Genomic DNA, 16,716 nt, shown 5'->3' with positions numbered 1-16,716 from the left:
CCTCCCGCTGCACCACTCACAAATCCAGCCAATTTGCACGTGGTTGGAAACCACAATCACTGAGTACTCCGAGTCGGCCTCCCCCGCCAACAGCACCTTGTCCATAACAAAAATGTTGATCCGGGAGTAAGCCTGGTGCACATGGAAGAAGTACGGAAACTTCTTTGCCTTCGGTATCCAAAACTCCATGGATCCGCCCCCTCCCCGCCCATCTGCTCCATGAACCCCGTCAACTTTCTAGCCACCGCCAACACCCTCGGTAACTTAGGACTCGACCGGCCCAAACTCAGATCTAGGACCGTATTTAAATCACCACCATAAGCAGCCAATGCGTGTCCAGGCCCGGGGTCCTCCCTAACACTAACCGCATCAAGTCCACGTCATCCCAATTGGGGGCATAAACATTCACCAGGACCACAGGCATCCTCTCCAGCTTCCCACTGACCATCACATATATACTCCCTGGATCGGTGACAATTCTCCTCACCTCAAAAGCCACTCTCTTATTAACCAACACCACCACTCTCCTCGTCTTCTAACCCTGAGTAGAACACCTGCACCACCCATCCCTTCCTCAGCCTCATCTGACCCCCCAGCTTCAGATGCATCTCCTGCAAGAACACAACTTCCGCCTTCCAGCTACTCAAAAGCGCGAAAACAAGCGAACATTTAACTGGCCCATTCCACCCTCGCATGTTCCATGTGACCAGCCTGGCCCCGAGGGGGGGGGGGGGGGGGGGGGCAGCCATATCCCTTTTTCAGCCAACTCCTGGCCCACGTCACGCACACCTCCAGGCCCGCCCTCAGATGTCTGCTGCCATCTCTCCCTTCCCAACTGCGCCACACCAACCACGCATCCTGTCAGCAACCCTTCCCCCACACAACCAAACAAAGAGCCAACCCAATTCCCCCCACCTCCAAGCCTTCCTCCTGACAACCCCCCCTTCACTCCCATTAACTAGCCCACCCAGCATGGTGGCCTCCGCCCAGGGCCTCTGCCTTTCCCCCACCCTCCAGTCCACCCCTCCCAATCACCAACAAACAAAGAGAGACAAAAGGCACACTCACCATCATAGCTCCCTCATCAGAACCTACCCCAATTCACCCATCTGACGTGCCCCACAATTTAAATAGAATTCCTTTCCAAAGTTCAATGACCTCACACTCCTCCCAGTCCATGGTCCCACATAAAGTAAATCGCCTTCTCCAGCGAATCAAAATAAAATTCTTGGTTTTGATGCGTCACCCACAAGCGGGCAGGGTACAAAGCCCTGAACTTCACCCCCTTCTTGTAGAGGGCGGCCTTTATCTGATTGTACCCAGCCCTCCACTTAGCCAGCTCTGCACCCAGGTCCTGGTAAATCTGCAGCTCACTCCGGTCCCAGGTGTATTTCTTGGTCTGACTCACCCACCTCAGGATCTTTTCTTTGTCCAGGAACCGATGCAGCCTCACCACCATTGCCCTCGATGGTTCCCCCACCTGCAGCCTCCTGCTCAGCGCCCTCTGCACCCGATCCACCTCGAGGGGCTGGCCTCCACAACTTTGATGTCTCCAGGCATCCCAACAATCCTCAAATTCTACCTCCTGGAGCAATTCTCGAGATCCTCCAATTTCTCTCAGCCTTTTCTGGCTGCTCATCACCATCCCCATCTCAACCTCCAGTGAGGTCACTGGATCCTCATGCTCCCCCACCGACTCCTCCACATTCTGGATTGCCAAACCCTAAGCCTCCTGCCTCTGCTCCACTCGCTCAATCCAGCAGAGGGCAGTAGAGTGGAGCTGCTGATTGGCTGTTGCGGGGGAAATTTGCATACGTCCGCGTGCTCACCCTAACTTTAAGGTGGACCTGAGCAAGAGACCCTAGCTGTTCAAGTGAAGACAAGCATCCAGCAGAGCGGAGCAGCTAATTGGCTGTTGCGGTGGGGAATTTGCATAGATCTGTGTGTTCACCCTAACTTGAAGGTGCACCTGAGCAAGAGACCCTAGCTGTTCAAGTGAAGGCAAGCAACCAACAGAGGGCAGTAGAGCGGAGATGCTGGTCGGCTGTTGAGTGGGAAATTTGCATACGTCCGTGTGCTCACCCTAACTTTAAGGTGGACCTGAGCAAGAGACCCTAGCAGTTCAAGTGAAGACAAGCATCCAGCAGAGGGCAGTAGAGCAGAGCTGCTGATTGGCTGTTGCGGGGGAAATATGCATACGTCCGTGTGCTCACCCTAACCTGAAGGTGTACCTGAGCAAGAGACCCTAGCTGTTCAAGTGAAGACAACCATCCAGCAGAGGGCAGTAGAGCGGAGCTGCTGATTGGCTGTTACGGGGGAAATTTGCATATGTCCATGTGCTCACCCTAACTTGAAGGTGGCTTGTGGAGGAGCTGTTGTCAAGTGACACTTAAAGCCGAAACACTTTTTCAGTGTTTCCCTCCCTACCCCCTCCTCTAACCAAAAAAAAACAACCACTGTAAAGATCAAGAGGAAGGCTCGAGGGCAGGTAGAAATAGAAAGAAGTTGAACCATGACATCACAGCCTGCAGGTAAGGGATTGACTGGTGACTGGTAAATAGTTTTTCTTTTATTTTCCCTCCGGTGTTATCGTGCGGGGCGCGGAGGTTGCTGAGTGATAGCTTGCTGAGAAGGGGAGTGAATAACAGGTAAGCTCTTTCTTTTTCTTTTTTTATCTAGAGGGGATGGCAGGGAAGGTAGTGCAATGTTCCTCCTGCAGAATGTTTGAGGTGAGGGACGCCGTCAGTGTCCCTGCTGATTTCATCTGTGGGAAGTGCACCCATCTCCAGCTCCTCAGAAACCGCGTTAGGGAACTGGAGCTGGAGCTGGATGAACTTCGGATCATTCGGGAGGCAGTGGTGGTCATCGATGGAAGTTTCAGGGATGTAGTTACTCCGAAGAATAAAGATAGATGGGTGACGGTGAGAGGGGCTGTGAGGAAGCAGTCGGTACAGGGATCCCCTGTGGTCGTTCCCCTTAGTAACAAGTATACCGCTTTGGATACTGTTTGCGGGGGGGGCTTACCAGGCGTAAGCCATGGGGTACAGGTCTCTGGCACAGAGTCTGTCCCTGTTGCTCAGAAGGGAAGGGGGGAGAGGAGTAGAGAATTAGTCATTGGAGACTCCATAGTTAGGGGGATAGACAGGAGATTATGTGGGAAAGAGAGAGACACGCGGTTGGTGTGTTGCCTCCCAGGTGCCAGGGTGCATGAAGTCTCGGATCGTGTTTTCGGGATCCTTATGGGGAGGGGGAGCAGCCCCAAGTCGTGGTCCACATAGGTACCAACGACATAGGTAGGAAAAGGGTTGGGGATGTAAGGCAGGAATTCAGGGAGCTAGGGTGGAAACTTAGATCTAGGACAAACAGAGTTATTATCTCTGGGTTGTTACCTGTGTCACGTGATAGCGAGACGAGGAATAGGGAGAGAGAGGAGTTGAACACGTGGCTACAGGGATGGTGCAGGAGGGAGGGTTTCAGATTTCTGGATAATTGGGGCTCATTCTGGGGTCAGTGGGACCTCTACAAACAGGATGGTCTACACCTGGACCAGAGGGGTACCAATATCCTGGGGGGGGGGGGGGGGGGGGAATTTGCTAATGCTCTTCATGGATAGAGCAGGGACAGGAATGGTTGTTGCAGGTGCCGGGGTTTAGATATTTCAGTAAGCTCAAGGAAGGTGGTAAAAGAGGAGGAGGGGTGGCATTGTTAGTGAAGGACAGTATTACGGTGGCAGAAAGGACGTTTGATGAGGATTCGTCTACTGAGGTAGTATGGGCTGAGGTCAGAAACAGGAAAGGAGAGGTCACCCTGTTAGGGGTTTTCTATAGGCCTCTGAAAAGTTCCAGAGATGTAGAGGAAAGGATTGCAAAGATGATTCTGGATAGGAGCGAAAGCAACAGGGTAGTTGTTATGGGGGACTTTAACTTTCCAAATATTGACTGGAAACGCTATAGTTCGAGTACTTTAGATGGGTCCGTTTTTGTCCAATGTGTGCAGGAGTGTTTCCTGACACAGTATGTAGATAGACCAACAAGAGGCGAGGCAATATTGGATTTGGTACTGTGTAATGAACCAGGACAGGTGTTAGATTTGGAGATAGGTGAGCACTTTGGTGATAGTGACGACAATTCGATCACGTTTACTTTAGTGATGGAAAGGGATAGGTATATACCGTAGGGCAAGAGTTATATCTGGGGGAAAGGCAATTATGATGCGATGAGGCATGACTTAGGATGCATTGGATGGAGAGGAAAATTGCAGGGGATGGGCACAATGGAAATGTGGAGCTTGTTCAAGGAACAGCTACTGCGTGTCCTTGATAAGTATGTACCTGTCAGGCAGGGAGGAAGTGGTCGAGCAAGGGAACCATGCTTTACTAAAGCAGTCAAAACACTTGTCAAGAGGAAGAAGGAGGCTTATGTAAAGATGAGATATGAAGGTTCAGTTAGGGCGCTCAAGAGTTACAAGTTAACTAAGAAGGACCTAAAGAGAGAGCTAAGAAGAGCCAGGAGGGGACATGAGAAGTCTTTGGCAGGTAGGATCAAGGATAACCCTAAAGCTTTCTATAGATATGTCAGGAATAAACGAATGACTAGGGTAAGAGTAGGGCCAGTCAAGGACAGTAGTTGGAGGTTGTGCTTGGAGTCCGAGGAGATAGGAGAGGTGCTAAATGAATATTTTTCATCAGTATTCACACAGGAAAAAGACAGTGTTGTCGAGGAGAATGCTGAGATTCAGGCTACTAGACTAGAAGGGCTTTGGGGCAGCACGGTAGCATTATGGATATTACAATTGCTTCACAGCTCCAGGGTCCCAGGTTCGATTCTGGCTTGGGTCACTGTCTGTGCGGAGTCTGCATAACCTCCCCGTGTGTGCGTGGGTTTCCTCCGGGTGCTCCGGTTTCCTCCCACAGTCCAAAGATGTGCAGTTTAGGTGGATTGGCCATGATAAATTGCCCTTAGTGTCCAAAATTGCCCTTAGTGTTGGGTGGGGTTACTGGGTTATGGGGATAGGGTGGAGGTGTTGACCTTGGGTAGGGTGCTCTTTCCAAGAGCCGGTGCAGACCCGATGGGCCGAATGGCCTCCTTCTGCACTGTAAATTCTATGATATGATAATCTATGATAAGGAGGTGTTAGCAATTCTGGAAAGTGTGAAAATAGATAAGTCCCCTGGGCCGGATGGGATTTATCCTAGGATTCTCTGGGAAGCTAGGGAGGAGATTGCTGAGCCTTTGGCTTTGATCTTTAAGTCATCTTTGTCTACAGGAATAGTGCCAGATGACTGGAGGATAGCAAATGTTGTCCCCTTGTTCAAGAAGGGGAGTAGAGACAAGCCCGGTAACTATAGACCAGTGAGCCTTACTTCTGTTGTGGGCAAAATCTTGGAAAGGTTTATAAGAGATAGGATGTATAATCATCTGGAAAGGAATAATTTGATTAGAGATAGTCAACACGGTTTTGTGAAGGGTAGGTCATGCCTCACAAACCTTATTGAGTTCTTTGAGAAGGTGACCAAACAGGTGGATGAGGTTAAAGCAGTTGATGTGGTGTGTATGGATTTCAGTAAAGCGTTTGATAAGGTTCCATGGTAGGCTACTGCAGAAAATACGGAGGCATGGGATTCAGGGTGATTTAGCAGTTTGGATCAGAAATTGGCTAGCTGGAAGAAGACAAAGGGTGGTGGTTGATGGGAAATGTTCAGACTGGAGTCCAGTTACTAGTGGTGTACCACAAGGATCTGTTTTGGGGCCACTGCTGTTTGTCATTTTTATAAATGACCTGGAGGAGGGCGTAGAAGGATGGGTGAGTAAATTTGCAGATGACACTAAAGTGGGTGGAGTTGTGGACAGTGCGGAAGGATGTTACAAGTTACAGAGGGACATAGATAAGCTGCAGCGCTGGGCTGAGATGTGGCAAATTGAGTTTAATGCAGAAAAGTGTGAGGTGATTCATTTTGGAAGGAATAACAGGAAGACAGAGTACTGGGCTAATGGTAAGATCCTTGGAGTGTGGATGAGCAGAGAGATCTCGGTGTCCATGTACATAGATCCCTGAAAGTTGCCTCCCAGGTTGAGAGGGTTGTTAAGAAGGCATACGGTGTGTTAGCTTTTATTGGTAGAGGGATTGAGTTTGAGAGCCACGAGGTCACGTTGCACCTGTACAAAACTCTGGTGCGGCCGAATTTGGAGTATTGCGTGCAATTCTGGTCACCGCATTATCGGAAGGATGTGGAAGCATTGGAAAGGGTGCAGAGGAGATTTACCAGAATGTTGCCTGGTATGGAGGGAAGATCTTATGAGGAAAGGCTGAGGGACTTGAGGCTGTTTTCGTTAGAGAGAAGAAGGTTCAGAGGTGACTTAATTGAGGCATACAAGATGATCAGAGGATTGGATAGGGTCGACAGTGAGAGCCTTTTTCCTTGGATGATGATGTCTAGCACGAGGGGACATAGCTTTAAATTGAGGGGAGATAGATATAAGACAGATGTCAGAGGTAGGTTCTTTACTCAGAGAGTAGTAAGGGCGTGGAATGCCCTGCCTGCAACAGTAGTGGACTCGCCAACACTAAAGGCATTCAAATGGTCATTGGATAGACATATGGACGATAAGGGAATAGTGTAGATGGGCTTTAGAGTGGTTTCACAGGTCGGCGCAACATCGAGGGCTGAAGGGCCTGTACTGCGCTGTAATGTTCTATGTTCTAAGCGGATCCACCACCACGGCCAAATCCTCTAATGCCTATTTACTCTGCTGCTGGAATGTGCCATTTAAAAAGTCCACCAGCTGCTCCATTGATCACTGGGTGGGCAGCGCTGCCCCCTTTCCCTCCGCCATCTTCACCTGTGTCGCACCATGCAAACTTTCCTGCTCCAAATGCTCTCTCTTTCCCGTGGCACGTCTCGTCCCCTGATTCATACACTGACCTCACCAGAGGAGTATTACCCTCCCTGGGCACTCGCACACCTTTTACCCTCAAACACCACAACATTCAGGTGGGGAAGGACCAAAAAGTCCACCTTGAGTGGGAGCCACCCAATGTGCGACCACTCACTCCATGGCCGCCGCCGGAAGCCAATCTCGTGCTTCACTGTTAATGTAAGCCTACTTGTGACAATAAAAATCATTATTATTATTGTTAATGCCCAACCGTCAGCTGTGCATTAATGCTGGGCCCCTGCCTGCTGGGATCTTGTCATGCCAGGGCCTTTTGCTGCGCTTCCGCCTGTTGTCACCACAGTCTGTGGTCAGTTCTTGCCTGTTGATGAGACTGATCTATTGCCAGGCAGCCTGTTGCTGGTCCCACACTGTTGCCAGGCTCCTGCCTTTTATTAGCTGTAGCATGTTGTCAGCCCTGGCCTGTTGCTCGGCTCCTGTCTGTGGTTGGCTCTGGAATGTTGCATTGCAGCCGTGATCTGTTGTCAGCCATTGTCTGTTGTTAGATCCAGCATGACACTTTTTATACAGTAGCGGGTTCTGGATCTTTTAATATTCCTGCCGCATTTGCTAAATGCGGCTGTTATACTTTATCATTCTACTCAGGACAATGATTTCTGGATATACCCTTTAATATATCCAACCTCCAGACTACACAGATTTTTTTCATGGATTGGCTTCAAAAATTGTTGGCCTTATATTTACTTGATTGTCCTAGAGTGATTGTATTTTGAGTTTTCCTGATTCAATATTCCTGTTGCTTTAATCCTAGTTTTAGGTTCAATTATTATTTAAAGTATTAAAGCATTTGTCCTTAATATATTAATTTGTCTTGTGATCACGATTGAAAAATCAAACTAATTATCTAATAAGTGAACACAGTTTAATGCAAAGCTGATTCTTGCCACCCTGAATTAACAAGTAAAATATGCTCAGAAAAGCAGCTGCTACACAGTTTCCTTCATGATTTCTCCTCAGCTCTGTTTGCTGCAGAACATTGGGGAGTACACTGAGGGAAGCTAAGTGAATGCTAGACTGGGCTTCTGATGTTGGTTAACGGTATCTGATGAATAGTGATGATTAAACATAGATGTTATTTTTTAAAAAAATTTAAATAAATAAATTTAGTGTACCCAATTCATTTTTTTCCAATTAAGAGGCAATTTAGCGTGTTCAATCCACCTATCCTGCACATCTTTGGGTTGTGGGGGTGAAACCCACGCAAACACGGAGAGAATGTGCAAACTCCACACGAACAGTGACCCCGAGCCAGGATCGAACCTGGGACCTCGGCGCCGTGAGGCAGCAGGGCTAACCCACTGCGCCACCGTGCTGCCCTAAACATAGATGTTATTAATGTATAACAGTTAGCTGTCAGGGGATTGTACAAAGAATCGTCAGAGAACAACTGAACTCAGGTTTGGTGTATTGTGTGATTCGGCAAAACAAATGTAGTCAAAGTTACTTTACCTGACTAAGTTTATGTGCATGTCATTAAAGAAAACCTTCTAGCTTTGAACACAACACGAACAGATTCAAAAACAGCTTCTTCCCCGCTGTTACCAGACTCCTAAACGACCCGCTTATGGACTGACCTGATTAATACTACACTCCTGTATGCTTCACCTGATGCCGGTGTCTATGTATTTACATTGTGGCGCCCTTTTATGTATTTTCTGTTTATTTTATTTTATTTTCATGTACTTAATGATCTGTTTGAGCTGCTCGCAGAAAAATACTTTCACTGTACCTCGGTACACGCGACAATAAACAAATCTGATCCGAAATTCAGTTCCCTTGAGGTCAAGAGAACATTTCAGTTTAAACAGATTTAAAACAACACTCCTGTTTGAGGCTAGATCAGACAATGCTTCTAATTCCAAACATGAGATCACTGAAAAACGGAACAGAAACTTTCATCGGTAATAAGACTTCACTTACCTGTATAAAACAGGCAGACAATGAGAAGATAAACAGCATGAAAGTTCCACTTTTGGATAAGCATGATTCTGAACTTAATAGCTACTTGGTGTGTTTGGCAATTCGGAGCAGCTTTTGTTTGAAGGGCATAGCGAATCTGAAATCTAATCCAGGGTTGAAACTGACAGAAACAGCTGCTGGCACGGATACATATAGAATAAGCACACTTCCATGCGGAAGCTCTGGAATCCACCTGGTAGCCATCAGCCACAGAGTGTATAAATCAATGCTCGCATTCACTTTGTGGTTTATGGAACAGATCTACCAATAAATTGTTTTACTGCTTAGTACTGCTTACTGGCATCGGTGAAGCACACTGGAAAACTCAACTGGCAATTTCATAAACTTTGTGATTTTCAGTTAGTTGTAAAAATGATAAAGAAATGCAAAATTCCACACAAAATGTGAAATGTAACAGATCCTGTGGCTAGCCGTAAAACAAAACATGGATTGTTTTATTTCAACAACAGCAACTTCTACTTATGTGGTTTAGAACCATAGAATCCCCACAGTGCAGAAGAAGGCCATTTGTTAGATCCACGCCGTCGGGACTTCAGCTGGTCGGGGGCGGAGAATAGCGGGGCGGGCCTCTGGCAATGGCCTCAGGTCGGGGATACGCAGCACGGGGGCCGGAGAATCAAGGAACCGGCGACGGTCCCGATTCCATGCACGGAAATGGATTCTCCGCCCCAGCGACGGACACAATTCCGGTGTCGGGGAGCGTAGAATCCAGCCAATGATATTCTACATATCATTACACTTCATATGTTCATATATATTTAAAATTTAAATTGAAAAGCTTGGATAGAAAAGAGGAAAAACTAAAAAAAAGTAGCATTAGATGCTGTGTCATTTCTTGCCGCACTGGAATTGGCTTCACGGAGATAAGGAGAGTGGCTGCAGAGAGTCCCTGCTACCCCCGTACCCCTCACAACAGGTCTTCCTCTGCTTTAATAGCAGATTAGTCTAGTTGGAAGCTATCAAGGGCGGTGGTGGGGGAGGGGGAGTGTGGAGATATTTCCTTTGCATGCTTGAACGTCAGACCGACCAGTTGTTGGCAGTAATGCAACTCCAGGGATCCAGGCATAGCCATTTGTGTTTGAGTATCAGGCAAAGTATTAAGCACGTTGAGATAACACGGGCTGCAACTGGATGCAGCTATAACTCAAGTAGACGCCAGACTTTGAGTTTAGTTCAACTTGATTTATTGAACCTGTCAAACAGTTAGCACAGTTCTATGTGAGTTCGACACTCTGCTAACCTAGCTGTGATTTCTCGATCTGGACTGAACCAGACTAGCTCTTCCCCACGTGTTGTATGCGCTACGTGATATGTACACTGGACTCACTCGGTAGATGTCCCGAGTGGAAAGAGGCGGAGTGTGAGTGCCTCGTGTCTTTTATAGTGGGAAACCACCTCCCAAGTGTTCTGCCTGCTGATTGGTTATGTCCTGTTCCCTGTGCCCATTAGCTGCCTGTCTGTATCTCACTAAGTGCCTGTCAGCATATCATGACAAAGTAGAAAACAGCCCCATGTCAAATTCTGAATATAATGTGCACTCAATTTAAATATCCAGACAGTAATTAATTGATTGAGGAATATTCCTGCTTGCGACTTGCTGTAACTTTTAGGTTGGATAAAAATTTCATGATGGGAATAACCTAAATTGCATTTTCACATATTCCAGTTAATCTGTAATTGGAGAAAGTCAGCCACAGTCAGAAACTGCAAAAGTCTATTTGTCAGTTCTAAGGTACAATTTTGATGAAAGTCTGGGCTGTGTTAACTGCTTTAAAGTTGAGCAAACTGTTGTTGGATGTATTTTGCCATATTTAATGGGGCACCAATCCCCTCCTAGTAAAGAAAACCTTTCCTGTTAATCTTTTTTTTTAACAAACAATTTTATTGAGGTATTTTTTTTGGCATTGTAAACAGTTACAGCTAACAGAAATGTGCAAACATCAATATAAAACCACTACTTCAATCAAACCATACTGCACATGCCCGCTCCTCTCCCCTAGACACTACCCGCCTATTTATCCCTCCTACTCTACCCTATGTCGATGAATGGTTGCCACCTTCGGGCGAACCCCAGTACAGATCCCCTCAAGGCAAACTTAATTTTTTCCATACCCAGAAAACTTGACATGTCCGAAAACCATAGTTCGGTCTTCGGGGGTTTTGAGTCCCTCCATGTCAGCAGTATTCGCCGCCGGGCTATTAGGGAAGCAAAGGCCAGAACATCTGCCTCTTTCTCCCCCTGGACTCCCGGGTCTTCTGAAACCCCGAAAATTGCCACCTCTGGACTCATCACCACCCTTGTTTTCAGCACCCGGGACATGACCACCGCAAATCCCTCCCAGTACCCTCTAAGCTTAGGACATGCCCAAAACATGTGAACATGGTTCGCTGGTCCTCCCGCGCATCTAGCACACTTGTCCTCTACCCCAAAGAATTTGCTCATTTGAGCTATCGTCATGTGGGCCTGGTGAACGACCTTAAATTGAATCAGGCCGAGCCTGGCACATGTTGCGTTTGAATTTACCCTACTCAGAGCTTCCGCCCACAGCAGGTCCTCCATCTCCCCGTCGAGCTCCTCCTCCCATTTGAGTTTCATTCCTCCGTCTGGGACTCTTCCCCCTTCATGAGCACCTTGTAGATATCCGAGACGCTACCCTCCTCCTTCTCCTCGAGAGACTATTCTGTCCTGGATCCCTATTGGCGGGAGGCGTGGGAAGGATGGGACCTGTCTGCGTACAAAGTCCCGCATCTGTAAGTACCTAAAGTCATTTCCCCTTACCAGACCAAATTTCTCCTCCAAGCCCCTCAAACTCGCAATGCTCCCCTCCAGGAACATATCGCCCACCCTCCCCACCCCCGCCCGCCGCCATGTTCGAAACCCTCCATCCATGTTCCCGGGGGCGAATCGATGGTTATCACATATTGGAGCCCAAACAGACGCACCCACCCCCCTCACATGCCTCCTCCACTGACCCCATATCTGCACTGACCCACTACCGGGCTGGGGGAGTAACTGGCTGGCGACAGCGGTAGGGGAGCCGTGACCAGGGCTGCCAAACTGGTGCCCCTGCACGAAGCCGCCTCCACTCGCTTTCCTGTTAATCTAATGACCTTATTAATAGACAGCCTTCTCAGAGAAATCACTACTTGCCTCTCAGTCAACACAATGGAGCTAACCTCCATATAGACACAGGGAGCACAATTTGCTTTGACAAATCATCGTTAAATTAGGAAATCACCCCATGGTGCTTTGCAGATCAGAAATATTTAAAAGAAATGAAATGGACATTGAGCTACTGTGGCAGAATTAGCAAGTGTCCGAAGGTCCAGTTGATATAAGGGTTTTAAAGGAGAGGTGCGATATAGAGAGGAACCATGGAGTCTCCACTCCATGATTTGTTAAATGGCTTGTCCAGCATTCATTGTTGAATAAGCAGAAATTTCCTCCAATGAAATATTTGGAAGACCAAGGCCATTGTTTTTGGTCCCTGCCACAAACATAGTTGCAAACTCCTTCCTCTGCCTGGTCACTGCCTGAGGCTGAACCACGAACTTCACAACTTTGGCATTGTATTTGACCCTCAACTGAGATTTTCACTCCATATCCTTTCCATCACCAAGATAGCCAATATCTATCTCAGTAACATTACCCATCTCCACCCCTGCCTCAGTTCATCTGTTGCTGAAACCCTCATCCTTGATCCTCTAAATATGATTATTCCAATGTGCTCCAGGCTGATGTCCACCTTGCACCCCGTACAAACTTAAGCCCATCCAAAGCTCTGCTGCCAGTATCATAACTGGCACCAGTCCTGTTGACCTATTGTCACCATCCTATATTGGCTCCTGGAATGGCAATGTCTCGATTTTAATATTGTTTTTAAATCCCTCACTAGTCTCATCACTCCAAATCTGTGTAATCTCCTTCAGTCCGACAACCTTTCCATTATATTCTCTCCTCTAATTCTGGCTTTTAGAGCATCTCTGATTTTCATTGTTCCACCAATGGTGGCTTGTGTAACCACCAGAGTTAATAACTCACTCTTCTTTGTCATCTTACACTCTCTATTTACTTCAGCTCATCCAAAATTCTGCTGCTTGTGTCCTATCCTGCAGTGTCCCATTCACCATGTTCACATTTTCTTTTTGATCTCGATTGACTTCCACTCTTCCATAATCTCAAATTTACCATGTTCAGCCTCTGGCTTTGATCCCTTCACAGTTTTACTAGACTTGTAACCTCGTACAGTCCCACTGTTCCCAAACTATTTCTTTGACCTTGGCCTCTTGTCCCATCCCTTTGCCCCACGTTTTCAATGACATTGGCCCCAAAATCTGGAAATCCATAACAAAGGTCCTTCAATTGCCATTAATGTCCCCAACTCTTTTGAGGCCCTCCTTTTAATGCCCATCTCGCTCTCTTCCCTAATATGTTATGGGGAAAGAACAGGGAAATGGGAATGACTGGATAGCTCTTTCAAAAAAACAGTACAGGCATGATGGAATGAATGGCCCCTTTCTGGGCTGTATTATTCCATGCTAAAAATAAATACGCCATGAAAACAAAAACTTGAACATCCACAATTTAAGGAACTATTTGATTGGAGAACTGAAGGTTTTAGATAAGTGAATTAAGATGGGCTGAACAACCCCTTTGTGAATTTTTATCCTGTTATCTTGCAATGCGTTTAACATGTACATGTTTACATTCACACTATGACTGGAAGAGATTCTATTTATTGTACTGAATATGGAACAGCCTGTCACTGGGGCACTAGTGCTGTATCACTTTACCTCAATCGGAAGTGAAATTATACAAGGAAGCTATGTCCAGATATCAGTACTTCATTTGAAAGTGAGATGCCTGCACAAGTTCAACATTGCAATTAAAGTGATTTATTTATATACAAGTGGATCTGCTGTGCCTGTCAATCTAGATTCCCATACCAATTTACTCCAACCACTTCTGTCTTATGTGATTAGCAATCCTCATGCCCACATGGTCATATTTCATATTGGTGAAAATCAAAATTTAACGTAATTTTCTACTTGCAAGAAATAATTCTGATCTGCCTGCTGTGGTGACCTATGGCAGTGAGAGGCTTTATAAAATATTGTATCAACATTCATTTATAGCGTTAAATGGTTTCTAACCATTGCTGTGGTTTATTAACCCAGTTTTTATTTTTCAGGTGGGAGGATGTAAGATGTCCGGACACAAAATAAATCCAACATCATACCTAAAACCTTTGACCAGCATCAAAGTGAATTCCAATGCATTTTTGACTCCAGTGGTTGTGATACATTGTTATGCATTCCATCTAATTGCCTCTATTTATATAATTGAGTCTTAAAATTTGGAATGTCCAATAATTTTTAAAAAAAATTTCTAAGGGGCAATTTAGCGTGGCCAAGCCACCTACCCTGCACACCTTTGGGTTGTGGAAGGTGAGACCCACGCAGACATGGGGAGAATGTGAAAACTCCACACGGATATTGACCCGGGGCCAGGATTGAACCCGGGTCCTCAGCGCCGTGCTAACCACTGCGCCACGGTGCCTCCCAGGAATGTCCAATCATGAGGCTTAATCTGAGATGCACAATAATTCCGATGCAACAAGAGTTCATTTAACCAGCCTGGAGCATTATTTAGAAGCACAAAGGTTGTGAGCAGCTAAAGACATCTATCTTTTCATTCTAGATTACAATGAGTTCTTATAAACAAACCATTAGGGCAGCACGGTAGCACACTAGGTAGCACTGTTGCTTCACAGCTTCAGGGTCCCAGGTTTGATTCCCAGCTTGGGTCATTGTCTGTGTGGAGTCTGCACATTCTCCCTGTGTCTGCGTGGGTTTCCGCCGGGTGCTCCGGTTTCCTCCCACAAGTCCCGAAAGAAGTGCTGTTAGGTGAATTAGACATTCTGAATTCTCCCTCTGTGTACCCGAACAGATGCCAGAATGTGGCGACTAGGGGCTTTTCACAGTAACGTCATTGCAGTGTTAATGTAAGCTTACTTGTGACAATAAAGATTATTATTATTAAAATTAGAACAATACATAGTTAAGAAAAGCATTTACGATGTTAGGGTTCTTCATCCAGAAAGTGATAAACTCATGTTGGAGCTAGTTTTTTTGGTAACTCTTACTCACACTGTGTAATTTGATTCAGGATTTAAGTGGGAACAGTTGTACAGATGGCAGATTAAAGCACAGGGTGAATTGATGGAAGTAATAGTAGCACAATTCCTAATTCAGAGAGTTCAGGTTTAAAATCCAGCCTAATTTAGCTCTTATTGTATTGAGGTTTATTAAGTTCTATTTCAGAAATACATCAAGAATCAATGAAAGAAAACTAAAATATTATGTAACTTATTAGTGTATTAGACAGCACTCTTGTGAGATTTGTGTGTACTTTATTCAGCTGAGACAAACAGATTGAGTTCTGTCAATGTGATTGAAGTGACTGTGAATGACAGGTACAGATAGACAAGTCCTGCTTGATTAAAATGAGGATCTTTTCCAGCAACAGCATTTTGCCCCGCCTCCATCACTTGGATGTTATATAGAGTGATTAAGACGGAGAACGCAGAGTGAATTAACTATGGCTTTAATTGACTTACAACAGAGCTGGCAGCATGCCCCAGAATGAGGCAGTGTGAGAGGTCGCAGCTTATATACCGAGGCCCTAGGGGGAGGAGCCACGGGCAGAGCCAAAACCGTACAACATGTAATATAGTGGCAATACTGTGGCAGCACAATACAGCGAAGAAAGAACACTCGGTACTTAAAATGACACTCTGGAATACTTCTCCTCCCCACCCCCCCCTTAAATTTCAATACCCCACATGATAGAAATACAATAATGTAATGTCTTAACTATACGCAAGTCTGTCAGGAGTTTTGCGGTTGTGTTGTGACCTATGCAATAACATTGGTAAATCTTGTAATGATTGATCTGGAATTGTAGGTGAAGAGGTAGATTGAAAATCTGAACATGAATGTTCCCCTTCCACTCCCCCAGCAGAGTCAACCAGCAAACCTGGAAACACAGGAATTACGTTGTGGTGAACGCCCACAGCAGCATTACCTTCTGTTATGTTATCTGAAAAGATTGCTGAATCTGAAACTTTACCTGACTCTGAGTCACAACGTAAATTAATGTGGTCTTGGTGTCTGCGAACAACTCTTCCGTGTTGCAGTCTCATGGCCCAAGATACCGACCACTTTGGTTTAAAATGGTTCCCGATAACCACCTGTTTACTACCAAAGTTCCTAATATAAACCTGATCATCTGGTTTGAATTGCTTCTCTTTGGCGTGAAAGTTGTGTCCTTCATGAGGATCTGCATACAACTTCACAGTAGTACCACGTAACGTACCCAGTTTATTCTTGAACATGTCTCGATACTTCTTAACAACATTCTTGGTCATTCTCATGTGCCGGATCCTGCCACACTTCAATGGAATTTTGCTGAGCCAGTCATGCCTTAGCAAACTTGGTCCTTTTCCTTTGACCACAAGGAGGCAAGCCCTTGCTTCTTGACTGTTGTACGCAAGAGAACTTCCAATTTCCCAAGTAATGGAATGAATTTGCCAGTCCTAAGTTTGATTTCTGCCGGAGTAAGGGCTGATTCTCAGTTAGAGTTCCATGTTGACCTGTAGGTCTCTTCACTAATTACGAATGCAGAGGTTCCTGTGTCCACCTCCATCTTGATATGCTTCCATCCACCACTACTGTAGTATAAATAGACTCTGCTCGCGCCTCATTAACATTAAGCATGTTG

At 46.1% G+C, this 16,716-nt stretch overlaps 1 protein-coding gene across 1 annotated transcript in view; it reads right to left on the bottom strand.

Moving 5' to 3' along the window:
* Nucleotides 1-9,032, bottom strand: part of chrnd (cholinergic receptor, nicotinic, delta (muscle)) — an 84,714-nt gene extending 75,682 nt beyond the window's left edge. The window contains exon 1 of the mRNA XM_072474180.1: nucleotides 8,874-9,032. Coding sequence (XP_072330281.1) covers nucleotides 8,874-8,937 — 64 coding nt within the window. The 5' untranslated portion in view covers nucleotides 8,938-9,032. The remainder of the gene's footprint in view (nucleotides 1-8,873) is intronic.
* Between the last annotated feature and the right edge of the window lie 7,684 nt (nucleotides 9,033-16,716).

Source organism: Scyliorhinus torazame, chromosome 14, assembly GCF_047496885.1.
Source record: "Scyliorhinus torazame isolate Kashiwa2021f chromosome 14, sScyTor2.1, whole genome shotgun sequence".
Lineage (NCBI taxonomy): Eukaryota > Metazoa > Chordata > Chondrichthyes > Carcharhiniformes > Scyliorhinidae > Scyliorhinus > Scyliorhinus torazame.
This window is presented reverse-complemented; position numbering and strand designations above follow the sequence as displayed.